This window comes from Oryx dammah, unplaced genomic scaffold, assembly GCF_014754425.2.
Source record: "Oryx dammah isolate SB20612 unplaced genomic scaffold, SCBI_Odam_1.1 HiC_scaffold_23, whole genome shotgun sequence".
Taxonomy (NCBI): domain Eukaryota; kingdom Metazoa; phylum Chordata; class Mammalia; order Artiodactyla; family Bovidae; genus Oryx; species Oryx dammah.
The window spans coordinates 110162331-110180140 of record NW_024070207.1 but is presented as its reverse complement, the minus strand read 5'-3'; the positions used below and the strand labels follow the sequence as shown (position 1 = coordinate 110180140).

The 17810-nt window shown below is 42.6% G+C and overlaps 1 protein-coding gene across 2 annotated transcripts in view; it reads left to right on the top strand.

The window, feature by feature from the left end:
* Positions 1 to 574: 574 nt before the first annotated feature.
* The window catches only part of PDK3 (pyruvate dehydrogenase kinase 3), a 79678-nt gene continuing 62442 nt past the window's right edge, over positions 575 to 17810 (top strand). The window contains exon 1 of one of the 2 annotated variants that reach the window (XM_040266646.1): positions 575 to 895. In XM_040266646.1, the coding sequence (XP_040122580.1) occupies positions 790 to 895 (106 nt within the window). In that variant the 5' untranslated portion in view covers positions 575 to 789. The remainder of the gene's footprint in view (positions 896 to 17810) is intronic. The other variant, XM_040266648.1, reaches the window with a different exon arrangement.

Below are 17810 nucleotides of genomic sequence, written 5' to 3'. Positions count from 1 at the left end.
ATAAGGAGGCACTGACCTAACAATCCCGTCCGAAGGTGAAGGGTGGGGGCGGGGGGGAGCACGGAACAGAATCAATGACGTTATAATGAATTCCGTCCAATGGTGATGGGCAGGCAGGAATCCGAACCGGTGAGCTTGTTTCTGCCCAACGGTGGTGATGGTGGTGGAGGGCATGAAGCAATCTCTATAATTAAGTGGTAAACAGAAAATGAAAACATATCAAGATGCAACGAATACCCTGAAGTGAAAGTCAGCTGATCCAGGGAGGGTTTCCCGGAAGAGATGCCTTCGGTAGAGAGGGGCCTTTGGAAGCGCGTAGGATCGGATTCCGGGCGAAGGCTTCGGGTCTCTTCCCAGTCTCCCTGCACCTCCGCCACCTTTCAGCCGCGGAGGACCTAGCCCGGGACGGGACCCGGGTCAGCTGCACTTGCCGGGCTTGTTTGGGTCCCAGGAGGCAAGGAAGGACGCACCGGCGCCGGGCTGCGCCAAAAGCCAGGGCGGCAGCGGCCAATCAGCAGCCATCGCGTGCGGCCGCGCGCCCCTCGCGCCCAGCGTACGTGCGGCGGCCGGCTCCGCCCCCGTGGGCGGGGCTTGGGAAAGCCGCGGGCAACCGGCGGCGGCCAGGGAGCTGCTGGTGCCGGTGCTGCGGAGACTGCACCAGCGGCGCGGAGGCGGAGGTGGAGGCCGGGGTGCGCGCTTGGCGAACGTACCCAATCCGCGCGGCTCAGCTGTTCCGGTCCTTGTGGCCGCCTGAGCGTCTCGGCCGGTCTCTGCGCTGCCGGGGCGAGGATGCGGCTGTTCCGGTTGCTGCTGAAGCAGCCGGTGCCCAAGCAGATTGAGCGCTACTCGCGCTTCTCGCCATCGCCGCTCTCCATCAAGCAGTTCCTGGACTTCGGTAAGTGCGGGGCCATGGTCCCCACGACCCCAGGGTGCGGAGGCGCTACCTTCCGGGCCCACCACCGCGGGTCTCCGCGGCCTCCGGGCAAAGTCCGTGGGAACCGTGGGCGGGGCTCCGGGGCCTCTCCTAGAGGCTCGGATTTGGGGGCACGGAGGGGTAGGGCCTGGCACCCGCACACCCGCCGGGGCTCACCCCGAGACACAGAAACGGCGTCTGAGGAGCATCAACCCGGGCGGCGGGACTTCCCAAACCTGCCGTCGTTAGCTTCCAATCTGCTTGACACAGACCTCCGGGCCGTTAAAACTTCGGAGCAGAATGTGGGTGGCTTTTCAAGGGTTTTATGTTTAGGTAGTTGGTTTTTTTGTTTTTTCTTTTTTGCGTTGGGTAAGACCTGTTTAGAAACACCTTGAGGTCGAATAAATTATGCAATGACATTTCGTTCCTTTTCTGCTCGAAGGTGCTCTGAGGCACCACCTAAGGTGGCCGGAGCAGCCGGACTCGAACTGCTGTCTTGGTGGTGTTCTGTTAAAGCAGTTGGAGGCCTGGGCTGCGAATGCCTTAGATGGTGGGGAAGAACGGACGTGTGGGTTCCTGGCGCCAGAGCAAGGTCGGGTGCCACACCTTTCATCGTGCCTCTTCTGCGTCCCCTCGCTTCTCCCCTGTGCGGTGGGCTGGTGGGCAGCTTCCACGAAGTGAGGTGCGAGCGCAGAAGACCCTGCCCCCAACCTGCCCGAGGCCTAGCCGAGATGGGAACAGAGTCCACGACGTTCTGTTAAAACTGGACCGTGTTTCCCCAGAGTGGTGCCGCTGCGAGCACGTAGGGAGTACTCCCAATTGCTGAACGCGGGGCAGCTGGTTGTGAAACACGTGAAAGTGATAAAACCGAAGTGCGCAGCCAGGTATCGAGTCAGAGCAGGGCATCCTGAAAGGGAAAGGAAATGGAGCAGCAGAGATGTTCTGAGCTCTCGAGGGAGAATAACGGGGCAGCTGGTCGTTTAATGAATCTTAGGTAAATGTCAAGAGATGATGTCAGGTGGGCATCAAAACCGAAGTGTAGAGTAGGTAGCATCTTCAGGGAGAGCCAGAGCTCAATGTGATGTTGTTCACAGTTGGGATAGGACGAGCGGAATTGGTTAGTTGAGACCAAATTAAATGCTAAGAAACCAGTTTGCCAGCAAATGATGAGGGAAATCAGAATTCGGTGATAGGTGGACCTTTGCATCTTCTCCCCCAGAAGCTTTGCATTAGTTTTACTTTACCATCTCTGTCACTTGTGAGAAGTTTAGAGGTTTCAGGCAGAGCCCCTGCCCCCTTCAAAGTTTAACAACAAAGTGTCTCTGTTGGTATAAATAGCATGTTTCCATCCCTAATGTGTGGTTTAGCCAGAGTCTGAAGGTATCCACTTTTCAGTGGGGTAAACTGAGACAGGTTAATTCACAATAAAAGACGTAAAAAGAATCCAGAGACTCCTAGTTCCCTCCTTCCACTCTCCCAAGTTGAAGTGATAGCCCTGGTAGCTTGGCGACATTTCGGTTGATTTGTTTCTGTTAGCGGCTCCTATCTACCACATTAATAGGTGTTTTGGCAAAGATGTTATTTGAGGAGGAAAACCACAGTGGGGGATAGTGTTATTGTGGAAAACCCACGGGACCATTATCTGGAAAGAAATGTTCTAATTCTTGCTGTGCCAGTGACTCCAGAGCCTGGCCGTGGCTGAGGGACTGAACTCCCCTGGAGTTCATTTTCCTCCTCAAGAACACATGTGGGTTGTATAAGGTCATCTCTAAAGCACAGCTCCAAAACTGTGTGATCCTAATTTCAAAGGAAGAGGGATGAGCTTTTTACAAAGAAATTACCAAATCTTTGGATAGGTATTTCCCATATAAAGCTTCTGACCTATATGGGGAGTAGTGGAGGGGTACTCTAATCTCGGATAATGAAAGAAGCTTACTAACTGAAGTCTTTTCCTTATAAGGAAGCTCACAGAAGTGCTATATATATAAAATTGTGGTGGAATTTGCTAGAAACTCAGCCCTCCTTTGTAATGCCCAGAGATGAATCAGGTGGCAGGCAGCCTGTCTTTAATGACAACAGTAGACAGTTGTCACACAAAGAGGCCATTTCAACTTCTACCATTCTCTTGGTTCTTCCAGCTCTGGATAGCAGTCTGATTTTGGCAAGTGATGTGGGAGTTTGAGAATTTAGAAGGGGTGTGGGGGTATTTTTAAGGAGAGGAGGCACAAGAGTTAAGAGGCTTTTATGGCCCAGAGTGATTGGAGCACACGGCAGGGAAGGGCCACCTCAAATGCTAAAAGGCCCCGGGTGGGGAGTAGTCAGCTTGGGGTGGGGGGACTGTGGCAACCTCCCTGCCCCCACCCCATATGTGCTGGCTCCAGAAAGGGAAGCTGATTGGCACCAATTCAGTATATTTAAAAAGACGCAGGGCTCAAATAGAATAGATGCTGGACCATGTCGATCCACAGGCTGCCACTTGGTGAACTTCGTGACTTTCCTCCGGCTGCTTTACAAATGGGACCCGGGTTTTTGACTAGAATACCTGGACAGGGACTGGAGAGAGGGTATACTCGGAATTTCACGTTTACAGTATTTGTGACAACCATACTGACAAATTGTGGTTTTTATGGGCACAGAAATAGCTTTATTATGTGAATATATCCACATTAGTAAATGAGACGATCTTCCCTGTTTAAGAAGGAAGGCTAAAACTGCATGTTACTGCAGAAGCACTGATTTTATTTGAAAGGAGGATTCCTCAGTCTCAGCACCCTTGACATTTTTAGGGGTGGGGCGGGTGCGGGCTCTGTCCTGTGCGCTCTGGGCCTCCCAGGCCTTTACCCACGAGATCCCGTAGCACCCACCACTCCCTTCACCCTTGAGTAGTGACGGCCAACATGTTTCCAGACAGCACCATGTCCTGCAGGGGAGCAAAATAAATCACCCTCTGTTGAAGACCACTGCTATATAAAGCATTTAGAGGCATGGTTTTCATGCCTGGGCCCCATCCCCCAAACTTTACTATAAATGTTCTGAGAGGGTGGGGTATAGAGCATTGGCATTTTGGGTGGTTCTTCAGCATCACCAGGGTTGAGAACCACCAGTTAAGATGATCTTCTGGATCTGGAGTTGTCCCCCTTTCATCTGTGGGTCTTATTTCTCTATGCCTTTTGAGCTCAATCTTTACTTAAAACATGGCCTTTCACACAGTTAGCAACTGTCACAAGAATAGCAGGTACTATAAATGGATTATGAGTTTATAATTACAATAGTGCAATTCCAAAGGGTGCGATTAAAAAAAAAAAGTTCTTTTTGGTCTGAGATTATAGTTACATGGTTCCAGATTCAGAAGGTACAAAACGACATAGAAAAGTCAGCTTCCAACTTTCGTCCACTTGCCTCCCCATTTTAACATAACTGGCAACTCGTAATACTTTTGTCTGTACCTTGCTTTTTACACTTAATTCCTCAGACGACTTTCCATATCTATAACTAGAGAACTTCCTTTTTCTTTTTATGGTATCTGAGAGTTTGTATGATGTACTATATTCATTAGCCAGCTCCCCGTTGATGGCTAGCAAGTTGTTTCCAGTCTTTGCTATGACAAGCCATGCTGCAGTGAATTAGTGCCTTCACCATGTCATGCATGTGTATTTGTATAGGACAGATTCCTCAAAATGGGATTTCTACATCAAAGGCTATGTGCATTTGAAATTTGGATCACCAGGTCTCCCGCATTGCGGGCAGACTCTTTACCGTCTGAGCCACCAGGGAAGCCTTGAAATTTGGATAAATATTGTTAAATTGCCTTCCATATCAAGGTTGTCTGTTTATCCTCTCACTGGAAGTTTCTGTGAGTACCTGTCTTCCTACAGTTCTACCACACGGTTGTCAAACTTTTGATAAGTGAAGGGTATCTCGATAGAATTAATTTCTATTTGAGTAAAGAAAACTTTTAAATTGACGAGTAGTTGATTTATAAGATTAGTTTCAGGTGTACAGCATAATGATTCAGTATTTTTATCGAGTAAAACATTAGTTTTTTATTACGGAAAATTTTAAGCATACACAGAACTAGAGAGAATAGTATGATGAATTCCTGGGTTCATTATATTGATCTCCATGTGCTGTTTGGCTCTGGGTGTTGTGTGTATGTGCAGTCTATTAGATTTTCTTGTCAGTGTCATGCTTGTTTCAGGAGAAATTGTTTTTCTGCCCTAAGATCACAGTTTATCCTTTGAACTATCTGTTCTTTAAAGATTTGGTAGAATCCACCTACAGAACCTTTTAAACCTAGTGTGCCTTGGGAACTATTGCTCTTCGACAGGTTTCTCTAGCCTGTGGTATTGATCTGTATAGATTTTATGTCTCTGCTAGAGTCCATTTTGATATATTTCTCTAGAAAATTATCCTAGTCATCAAGGTTTTAAAGTCAGTTTGCATAGCTGAGATAGTAGTCTCTTAGTCTTAATTTTCTCTGTGGCTGTTCCCCTTTTATTCCTTCTATAGTCTCCCCCCTCCCCTCTTTCTTGATGAGATTAGTTGTTGATTTATATGATTGGATTCAGTTCTTAGCTTTATGACTTTTGTTTTCTAGTTCATTAATGTCTACTTTGGCTTTATTAATCCCCCCGATCTGCTCAGTGTTGTTATTTTTTTCTTTTTGAATGGGAAAATTCATTTCTTTGTTATTTATTTCAGTATTTAAGGTGACAAGTATGCCTCTGAACATTGCTTTAGCAGCTGATATGTATAGTATTTGATCCTTTTTCCCCCCAGCTCTTCTTCATCTTCGTTTTATTCTTAAGTTAACTAAGAGCTATTAAATTTCCAGTGTAAATGTACCCTGTATTCTCATTTTGTTGATGTTTAGTTTTGTTGTGTTGTGATCAGAGAATGCTATCTGAATCATTATTTCTTTAATTTCTTGATGTTTGTTTTGTAGTCCAGTCAGGGCTCATTTCTTGTCATTGTTCCTTGGGAAGCAAAAATAAGGTTGTGTTCTCTTCTCAGGTTACAGGGTCTGATATATCAAATCTGCTGTATTATGTTATTTGAATTTTCTATAACTTTTGTTTTTTTTAATTTACTGGGCCTGTCATGGGCTAAGAGAGGTTCGAGTCTCCTAGTTCTGTTTCTCCACACATTGCCTATGATTTTTGCTTTGTGCCTGTTAATGTTACATTTGCTGCATAGATATCCTTAACTGTCACTGCAAGATGCACCCTTTAGGATACAGAGTGCTACCTTTTTACTAGTTCAGTTTTTTGGCCTTAAATATTCAACCTTGTTTAACATTGAGATCTGGAGCCCTTTTTTCCTTGTTTTAATTTTCTTCTTGAAACTTTCCGAATTACTTTGTTTTAAATACTGTCTTGAAAACTTAAAGTTGGGTTTTGCTTTGTGAGCCAGACCTTTTCTTTATGTGGCTGAGTTTAACCAGTTTATATTTGTTGATATGACGGATCTGTTATCTGTAATGATAAACATCTATAATTTCCTTTCATTTTCTGTCTTTAATCCTTTAATTTTTATACCGTGTTACACATTTTGCTTTGGTTTTTTTATGTTTCTTAGTGATTAGGTTTGAATTTTTGACTCCAGGGATTATCTTTCTGTATTTCGGCCTTTTTTGTCCAGTTCTGTCACCACTAGCCACTTGAACCTACTGAGCTCTTGAAATGTGGCTGATGTGACTGAAACTGGGAAACAGAATTGATTTAAGTTTAAACTTGATTCAGTTAATTGGAAAACTTTTAAGTATGTTTAGAACAGTTTAAATATGTGAATCTACCTGAACTGTAAATTTGATGAAATCTAATTGTAGGCCAATTATTTCTGATAGAAATTTAGCCTGTGAATTGAGATCTAAGTATAAGGTACTGGATTTCAAAGACAATATAAAAATAGTAAAATATCTCAATATATTTTTGTATTGATTCCATGTTGAAATGGTAATTTTGGGAGTATTTGCATTAAATAAAGCATCAAAAATCTCACCTGTTTCTTTTTATGTGAAGTTTAAAATGACTTGTGGCTCACGTATTTCTATTGGACAATGAGGCTTCAGACTATATGTATTAATTCCTTATTAAGAGTAATAGAAATATTACATTTTAATGTACAGAATAAACATTTATTGATTTTATAGCTCAGTACAACTTTTACTCTCTTTTCCCCCTATAAATCTGTTACTCTCAGGAATTTTGGACCAATTAACTGTCTTTAAATGGCCGTTCATGTTATGGTGGTTCTTTGTGATATTTGCAAAAGCCCAAGGTCTTCCTATTAAGTGGTTGTTATGAGTTAAAAGTTCTCTTGGTGATGTAAGAAAAGGAGAACTTGGACTGTGCAATATAACTTAAAGGTAGAACCTTCTGAATCTCAAATGTGTTTATCGGAAATGATTCACATTTTCATCTGGACATGCTTTTCATCTTTCAGCTTTACCCTGTCCTCTTCTGGTTCCTTCATTAATCACTCTGATCCTCTCTCTACAGACCATCTGTTTTATTTTCCAGTTCCTTTGCCCTTGTCTTTTGCACAGCCACACTTGTGTTAAAGATATTTGCTTCTGTTACTTGATTTTACTCTAAATTGTCTCTCTGTGGAGGGTGGGCACTCACCTCTTCTCCATAACCTCTCTCAACCTCAGCTGTTTGCTTTCTACCCTGAGTGGGCGCTCTGTGAGTGGTGATTACTGACTTCATCTAAAGGTTATTAAACATCATGTCGCTTTAATTTAGTCAGTGGTTATATAAGTGCAAACTTCTGTAAGGTCCCCACGTTTAAATATAGCATCTCTGAAATAAAGCCGCCAGAAGAGAGGTTGTCTGACAACTCTGCCTTTTCACAGAAAAGATTTCTACCATAATTAACACTGGTTCTGCGAACCTTGGAGCCTTTAGCTATTAGGAGGCAGCAGCCAGTTTCCCTGTTGGACTCTTTTTGAGGTTCGAAAGCCCAGCTGCTTTCTCTTTTCCTTGAGAAGGTATTTTAAGGTTCCAGTGCCCACTGAGAAGTTGACTTTGCTTCCAAATGACTGCTCTTTGAAAAGCCTTGGGTTTCTAAAGTCATACTTCTTAAAGCCTGATTACTACTGGGGAGAAGAATGGATTTGTCCTTGGTTTTCTGTCAGCACTCAGGCTATTCTGTTCTAAGGCACTGCCAAGAATTCGACTCACCTGTTTAGAGACGAAAGCCAATGATTCAGAATTGAAAGGGGAAGGGAACAATTCCATTTCGGGGACAGATATCTAATGTGGCTTAATGCATGTTGGTCAATATTTAAATTTAAAGGACGAATTGACCTTTGGGGCCCTAAAGATCTGATATGACTGGATCTCAACATGGTTTATGAGACTCTGAGCACTTCAGGTGTAGTTCCGGCTCTGATTGTTGTCTTGGCAGTTAGGTATGCTTCCGAAGCAGGGACAGGTCACAATACCGACCTACGGATGACTGAGTGGTTTCCTCCCATTAAACTTCGGGAAATTGATCGGGTTGTTGGCAAGATTTGGGAAACCTTGGTCTTATTACTGGATGGAAGCAGAAAATACCACCATTTTTCCTTTTCATTTTGTGTGTTTTCTGTTACTGATATTTTGCTTCCATGATTATCTGATTCCAGAATTGGGCAAATCCTTTTTTTTTTTTTTCCTTGGAATGCTATAGTCTTAAGGGCCAGCTACCTGTTTTTGTCTTACAGTTAATAGACTTCATTTTGAAGAGTAGTTTTAGGTTCACAGCAAAATGGGCAGAAAGTAGAGGGAACTCCCATACCCACCTCCACAAATAAAATGTCCTCCACCATCAACATCCTGCACCATGGTGTGTGGGCCGTTTGTTACAACTGATGAACCAACACTGATCCATCATTATCCCCCAAAGTCCATAGTTCCCATTAGGGTTTGGTCTTTATGTTGTAAATGCTCTAGGTTTTGGCAACACCTATTTTTGTAAATAAAGCTTTATTGGACCACAGCCATGTCCATTCATTACATAGCACATGTGGCTTCTGAACCTCTGCAGCAGCACAGTTGAATAGTTGCCATGGAGACTGGCCTACAAAGCCAAACTGTTTACCTTCTGGCCCTTTACAGAAAGTTTGCAACCTCTAAGATAGTTTGGCTCTCTGTTAAAGAAGTGTGCTGTGATTGCTCTTATTTTGCATTTAAATGACAAAGCTCTGTTTGTCATGCTTGCTGCTGCTGCTAAGTCGCTTCAGTCTTGGCTATCTGGAGGGTGACTTTTGGGATAGCTAAGGTTCATCCAGGTGATCGATGGCTTAGCTCTAGGATCTGTGCCCCTGTGTGGAATTACCACGTGAAAGACTTTGAGGGGTTGTATAGCTTTAATCTATAGGGCTGTCCCCGAGTTGAAGTGTACTGGTTTCTCCGCAGCCCTCCCAAAATGAGGTTTTATGACTTTGTGTAATAGGTAACATAGAAGCTAAAAGTTTTATTTTTTTCCCCTTGTGGGTTTATTTTGTTCATTTTGATGTGTGTAAAGTGCCCTTGACCATTTATTCACCAGGCTCTGGTTCAGTTCAGTCATTCAGTTGTGGCCGACTCTTTGCAACCCCATGGACTGCAGCATGCCAGGCCTCCCTGTCCATCACCAACTCCTGGAGTTTACTCAGACTCATGTCCATTGAATTGGCGATGCCATCCAACCATCTCATCCTCTGTCGTCCCCTTCTCTTGGCTTCAATCTTTCCCAGCATCCCGGTCTTTTCAAATGAGTCAGTTCTTTGCATCAGATGGCCAAAGTATTGGAGTTTCAGCTTCAGCATCAGTCCTTCCAATGAATATTAGGGCTGATTTCCTTTAGGATGGCCTGGTTGGATCTCCTTGCAGTCTAAGAGACTCTCAAGAGTCTACTCCAACACCACAGTTCAAAAGCATCAGTTCTTTGGTGCTCAGCTTTCTTTATAGTCCAACTCTCACATCCATACATGATTACTGGAAAAACCATAGCTTTGACTAGATGGACCTTTGTTGGCAAAGTAACGTCTCTGTTTGTCAATATGCTGTCTAGGTTGGTCATAACTTTTCTTCCAAGGAGCAAGCATCTTTTAACTTCATGGCTGCAATCACCATCTGCAGTGATTTTGGAGCCCAGAAAAATAAAGTCTGTCCGGGCTCTGTAGTTTTAATCATTTGTGTGAACTCCCTGTGTCGACTTTGCACAGTAAGCTATTGTTCTGTGTAACTATTGTTTCCTATTGCACTCTCTTCTTTAATAAAGTAATGATAAGTATACAATTAAAGGCTTGTGAGAAGAATATCATCTCTAATTCTTTATCCATTTTTTATGCCGTAGGCTTACAGCTTTTGCCCATCTATTTACATATGTTGACAATGAATATGTTTCCTTTTTATTTAGTGCACAGTCTGAGTTTAATATACTCAATCATTTACAATGCTTTTATCATGGTCAGATTTATCACCTAGAGGAGTATGTAAATTGTTACTAAATCCCTCTGGAATTCATTGCCATCTCTGCTGGGAAGTTTGCAGTCAACTCCCTTACTCAGTTCTGCTGTTCATTTGCACAGCAGCAATGATCAAGACCCTGTATCTTTCTCTCTTGTTGCTGTTTTGTCACAGAGTAGATGAATTCTCTCCAAAAGGAGAACTTGCTGATTTCAGCTAAATATCATATGCTAACTTTTGCTTTGTAATTTCTGGTAAAATTTGGTGATGGCAGCTCCTTTTCTATTACCTAAGATTCTTGCTGTTCTTGCCCACTTAATTCTTTTTGGTAAATTAGCTAACTTAGAGAAAATGTGCTAAGGGAACTGTGAATGGGTACTTGGCATTCATTGAAGCTAGCCTGAAAGCATCTTCAGGGAGCCCGTTTCACCATATTTGTGGCAGAGCTGGGTTTGATTTCCTTCATATCCCTTGAGGATACCTCCTTTCCCAGTCAGTGTCTCATCCTGTTGGAGATGATTCTTTCTGCTATAATAAATAGCACAAAAACCACAGTAAGCTATTTGTCATCTGTTACACAGGTCGATGTTTATATTCCTTGTGATTGAATATTTGGGGTTGTAACTCAGTAGATTATTTCCCTAAGCATCACCCAAGTAGTTGGGACTTTTTCATTTTTAGACTTGACCTCTGATTCCACTCCATCATTTGAGTCGTGTCAATGTTTCTTACTAGGGCATGAAGGTCAGTGTAGAATAGTTGTCACTCTTGGTAATAAATCACCATGTATCTTTTTTAACATTTTCTCAAGGCCTGAAGTTAAGTACCCCAAGTGCTGTGAACATGCACATCTTTTCACAGCGAATTGCTACATTTTCGTTGGCCAGAGCAGACTCAGGGTTTACCCGACCCTACCTTGAATCTGTCCTAGAAGAGTACAGTGTTTTGTTTCCTCAAGCTTGGTAGCAGATATTCCTTAATACATGACTGTGTACTTTGTATAAAGTTGGTTAATTTTTCCTCTTGCTTCTGAGATGAAGTAAAAAGCATTAAGCAGAAAGTTTTGCTATATTAACTTTCCTGTATTGGTCCTGTCATGTGCCCCAGTGTGGTCAGTTTCCTAGGAGGCCGAAACAAAACTCAAACAGGAAAATAGAGACTAAAAATAGATGGATCAGTGAAAAATTTTGGGATGCTCAGCCACTGTCTTAGCCTGAGGAGATCTTTGGTTTATCCTGCTGTTGAATTTTCTGGGATTAGATGCTGGTCAGTGAATCTCAGCCCTGAGCACTCCTGAGAAATATCTGGGGAACTCCTAAAACCAGTGCCATCTGCCCGCCCCGCCACCCCCCCCCCCAAAAAAAAACCCCCTGTAGACGCCAATTAAATTAGGCCCTGCGAGTAGGATCTAGGTGCTGGTATTTTTTACTTACTGGTGACTATAATGTGCTTCCAGTGTTAAGAAGTGTGTTAGATCTGTTAAAATTTTTGCCCAAGAGCTCTGAAACACTAAGCAATAAAGTCTTTGAGATGCTAAAGGTTAACACTTAAGATGTTTAGGAGTCCATCAACTTTTTTTTGTTTTTTTTTTTTTTTTTTGACTGTGCCATGCGACTTGTGGGATCTTAGTTCCTGGGCATTGAGCCTGGGCCCTGGCAGTGAAAGCACCGAGTCCTAACCATCGAACCACCAGGGAATTCCCAGGAGTCCGTCAGTATTTGTCAAACTTTCTGGATTCAGAATGAAGTGGAAAGTGAGAAGCGTTGCAGAATCATTGAGGCATAGTTGCTGCCTTTGAAGGGCTTCTAAATGAATGAGAAGTTGGGACAAAGACGTCAGTATATATCAGGTAGCCAGAAAGTTTGCATCCCATGAGTTTGTGGCATGCTTTCTCTACCTCTCCCTTGGAGGTTTGGGTAATAGAGGTGGTTTCTGGGTATATGTGAAGTGTTAACCCAGGTGTCCTTTTTTTTTTTTCTTAAGATTATTTTATTTTTTGATTTCAGCAGGTCTCTGTTGCTTTGCATAGGCTTTTCTCTGGTTATGGGGGCAACTCTCTGTTGTGTGTGCAGGCTTCTCACTGCAGTGGCTTCTCTTGCTGTGGAGCACAGGCTCTAGGCGCATGGGATTCAGTAGTTGTGGCTCCTGGGCTCTAGAGCGCAGGCTCAGTAGATGTGGCGCACGGTCTTAGTTCCTCTGTGGCACGTGAGATCTTCCCGGACCAGGGATTGAACCAGTATCCCTTGCATTGCAAGGTGGATTCTTAACCACTGGACCCCCAGGGAAGCCCCTAACCTAATTGTCCTTTATCCAAAGTATCGTTGGAGGCTTTGTTTCTTTGTGTGTGTGTGTGTGGAAAACAAATGTAAATTATGTATGTACTCTTTGTCTTGATTTCTAGCTCCTTTTCTTGGCTACTCACTCCTAGCAATGCTCTCTCCAGAGTTGTCCCAGATTGTACATTAGGCAAGATTGGTGCAGGATAAATAATTGTAAGGTGTCTAAATGAAAATCTTATCCCCGTAGATTGATTCAGTGGGAGCTTGAGCTTAGAGATCCCCTGTCCAACCTCAGTTTTACACACAAGAAAGGCAGTGCACCAGGTAATGAAGAGGCTGCCCACAGTGCTAGCTACTTGTTGACCTAACATTTTGGCTGTCTCTTCCAGAGGGAGCCAGAAATTATTCTTTCTAGGAGGGAAGGGAACTTACCTTTGCATACCACTTTTGACCAGACACAGTAGTAGACAGATGGAGTTACAATTCCATCCAGGTGAAACAGATGTTTCCCTCTCTTGAAGGAAGACGCTGAAGCGTAGATGATTTAAGTATCTTACCTAAGCAAAATTAGGAACAAAACCACAGTTAAAATTCAGGTAGATTGAGCTTTTAAACGTACGCTTTTTTTCTTTCAATATAACATACCATTTTTTCCTACCTAATGTACTGTTACCCCAGTGCAGTTCTTTCTAGCAAACAGTCTCTATTAGTAATCCTGGAGTTTTGTCTAAATTTGTTCTGCTTAAACAATCAGGAAATTGCGTAATCTCATGTTTGTCTAGTGTTACCACTTTGGAGCCATCAGATTGCTACCTCCTTCACTTACTTACACTTCATTTACTTTATTTACTTATTCAAAGGACCCACCCTTGTTAGTGTGCCTGTTGTTTCTCTCTGGAAATACCATAACTGGTCTGTGTGGACTTGTACTCAAAGCTTGATTTCCATTGCCTACCATCTGTGTGAGCTTGGACAAATCACTTAATCCCACTACATACACTTCAGTGTCCTTTTCTACAAAATGGAAATGATAGCATTGAACCACAGGCCTGTTGCACCCGTGAACTTGAAAAAATGCCCCACAGTGCATGGCTCATGGTTGGTGCTCAGTAGATGTTGGCTCTGCTTTTGTTGTGGGAAGTTAGTGACACAGTGTTTCCTGGATGAAACCAGCTTCCTGCGAAGGAAGCTCTTAACCTCCAATGTTAATTATCTTCAAGTTTGTTGGCTGAAGGTCCCAGCTCTGTAAACTAATCATTTTCCAAGAAACATAGTGCTTTTAGCGTGACTTGCTTTGAAGCTTCTTCGTTCACTGTAATGGTTAACTGAAGGTTTTGCCTCAGTTAACCTCAATGATGAGTACATTGTGACCTTGACTTAACTGTTCCTGCTTCCATGACAACAAGACATTCTGTTAACTCACCATCCACCCTTAGGACTAGATCCTAACCCCCACCCCCCCTGCTTCTGGAATTAAAATGATGTGAATCTGGGTGGTGACTTTGGCTATGATTGTTGCTCACATACTTCAGCCACTCTATTTGTGAAGTCATTCTCAAAATGTCCCTCTGGCCCGACACACCATACTGCCACTTTATTATCACCTTCCTGTCTACCTTCTGGCTCTTCTTCCCCTAACTATAAAGATTGGCATACTCTCAAGCAGATATATAGAATGAAATGATCTATCTATTAAAGGAATTAACCATTACCAGCAAATGTTATCTTGAACCCCTGAATTTTATTTGCTATTGTAAGTTTATACTGAAACTTACTAGGTATTTGAATTTTCAGTGCTCATCAGGAAATAGTAAACACCTGCAATGTGCCAGGTATTATGCTGAGGAATCCTGAGATCCATGAGACATAGAACTGAGTGATGAGGGCTGATGGGAAAGGGATTGCCCAAGCCAAGGGCAGAAATTGTGGCCCTGTGGTGAAATGTACGTATAATTTGGTTTGACCTTCTGACATAGAGAAGGGCAGGTTTCTCACTAATCTGTTCGTGTGTGTGTGTGCACTCAGTCTCAGTCGTGTCCAACTCTTTGTGACCCCTATGGACTGTACCCCATCACGCTTCTCTGTCCATGGAATTCTCCAGGCAAGAATACTGGAGTGGGTTGCCGTTCCCTTCTCCAGGGGAATCTTCCCAACCCTGGGATCAAACCTGCATCTGCTGCATTGGCAGGCAGATTCTTTACCACTGAGCCACCTGGGAAGTTCAAGGACACATATATTTTGAGAGCCAACAAACAAGATATTTAAAGAGAGAGGATCAAGGTGCTAGTTGATGTCACTCACTTTCCCTCAGCCAAACACAGATCTCCTTCGGGGAAGGATCCAGTAACCCTCACCTACCTTAATTGAGAACCTCGTCACAATCACCCTGCACCCTCTTGTCTTTCTTACAAGAGCATCAAAAACATTACATGAAGGTAGCATGGGCCTCAGACCCCATTAGGAAGATTGCATATAGTAGCATGTTCTGTTTGAGATTTTTTTTTTTTTAGAATACAATAGCTCTAGTAGTTGTTTTTTTTTTTTTTAATGTAGAATGCCTCTAATTATAGAAAGACCTTTTTCAGATGACTGCTTTTTTCCTTAAAAACTTTTTTCATTTTTAAACTGAAGTATAGTTGATTTACAATGTTGTGTTAATTCCTGCTGTACAGAAGTGATTCAATTATATATGTATGTATACACACACACATTTTTCATATTCTTTTCCATTATGGTTGATCACAGGACATTGAGTGTAGTTCCCTAAGCTACACAGTAGGATCTTATTGTTTGCATGAACACTCAGTCACGTCCAACTCTTTGCTACCCCATGGACTGTAGTCTGCCAGGCTCCTCCATAGAGGACAGACTATAGTCTGTCCATAGTATTTTCCAGGCAAGAATACTGGAGTGGGTTGCCATTTCCTTCTTCCAGGGGATTTTCCCAACCCAGGGATCAAACCCACGTCTCCTGCATTGGCAGGCGGCTTCTTCACCACTGTGCCACCTGGAAAGCCTCCGTTCTATATATAAAAGGTTAACGCATGTACACCTGTGGTGGATTCATGTCAATCTATGCCAAAACCAATACAGGATTGTAAAGTAAAAATTAAAAATAAATAAATAAATTAAAAAAAAAAAAAAGGTTGTATCTGCTAACCCCACCCTCTTACTTCATCCCTTCCCCAACCCCCTGCCCCTTGGTAAACACCAATCTGTTGTCTATGTGAGTCTGTTTCTGCTTCAGACATGGGTTAATTTGTGTCATATTTCAGATTCCACATATGTCTATCAGATGGTATTTATCTTTCTGATTTAATTCACTTGGTATGATAATCTCTAGTTGCATTCATGTTGCTGCAAATGGCATTATTTCATTCTCTTATGGCTGAGTAACATTCCATTGTATATGTGTATTACTTCTTAGTTATCCATTCATATTTCAGTGGACATTTAGGATGCTTCCATGTCTTGGCTATTGTGAATAGTGCTACTATGAACATAGGGATGCATGTATCTTTTTGATTTATAGTTTTATTTGGATTGCTAGATCATATGGTCATTTTATTTTTAGTTTTCTGAGGAATCTCTGCACTATTTTCCATTGTGGCTGCACCAACTTATATGTCCACCAACAGTGTAGGAGGGTTCCCTTTTCTCCACATTCTCTCCAGCATTTGTTACTTGAAGACTTTTTAATGAAAGCCATTCTGACCCGTGTGAGGTGGTACCTTATTGTAGTTTTGATTTGCGTTTTTCTAATATTTTCATATGCATCTTTTCATATGTCTGTTGGCCATCTGTATGTCTTCTTTGCAGAAATGTTTGTTTTGGTCTTCTGCCCATTCTCGGATAGGGTTGTTTGTATTTTTTGGGTCGTAAAGCAACAGAGATAACTCGCAACATCAACAATGCATTTGGCCCAGGAACTGCTAATGAACATACAGTGCGATGGTGGTTCAAGAAGTTTTGCAAAGGAGATGAGAGCCTTGAAGATGAGGAGCGTAGTGACTGGCCATTGGAATTTGACAACGACCAATTGAGAGCCATCACTGAAGCTTATCCTCTTACAACTATGTGAGAAGTTGCCAAAGAACTCAACATCGACCATTCTACAGTCGTTTGACATTTAAAGCAAACTGGAAAAGTGGAAAAGCTTGATAAGTGGGTGCCTCGTGAGCTGACCACAGATCAAAAATATTGTCATTTTTGAAGTATTGTCTTATCTTAAGTTACTCTAACGCAACAGTGAACTATTTCTTAATCAGATTGTGATGTGTGATGAAAAGTGGATTTTATACTACAACTGGCCATGATCAACTCAGTGGTTGTACCTAGAATAGGCGCCAAAGCACTTCCCAAAGCCAAACTTGCTCCCAAAAAAAGGTCATGGGTCACTGTTTGGTGGTCTGTTGCCAGTCTGATCCACTAGAGCTTTTTGAATCCCAGCGAAACCATTATATCTGAGAAGTATGCTCAACAAATCAATGAGATGAAAGGGCCTAGTTCTTCTCCACAATAATGCCCATGTCACACAGTCAACACTTCAAAGGTTGAACAAACTGGGCTATGAAGGTTTGCCTCGTTTGCCATATTCACGTGAGCACTTACCAACCGACTACCACTTCAAGCATCTTGACAACTTTTTGCAGGGAAAATGCTTCCATAACAAGCAGGAGGCAGAAAATGCGTGGATTTTTATGGTACAGGAATAAATGAACTTATTTCTCATTGGCAAAAATGTGTTGATTGTAATGGTTCCTATTTTGATTAATAAAGTTGTGTTTGAGCCTAATTATAATGATTTAAATTCACAATCCAAAATCGCAATTACGTTTGCACCAACCTAATATATCATAAGTATAAAAAGTGTTCTAATATCCATGACACAGTGATCACACTTGGGGAATTTATCATTGATATTATAACGTAATTGAATATTCATGTTTTCCCTAATGGCTCATGATTCCTATATTGGATAGCTGGGGTCTAGAGCATACTCAGGAGGCACTGCAACCTCCAGAGGGGCTTCTACCTTAGTAAGGCAGCACCAGGGATACAGAGCAGGAGTAACAGGTAGAGCTGGAGAATGAACCAGAAGTATGAAAAACGAAGGGTTACCTTCCAACCTGACCATGAGAACGTTAGTAGGCAGGCAGCTACCCTTAGGCAAAGTGAAGG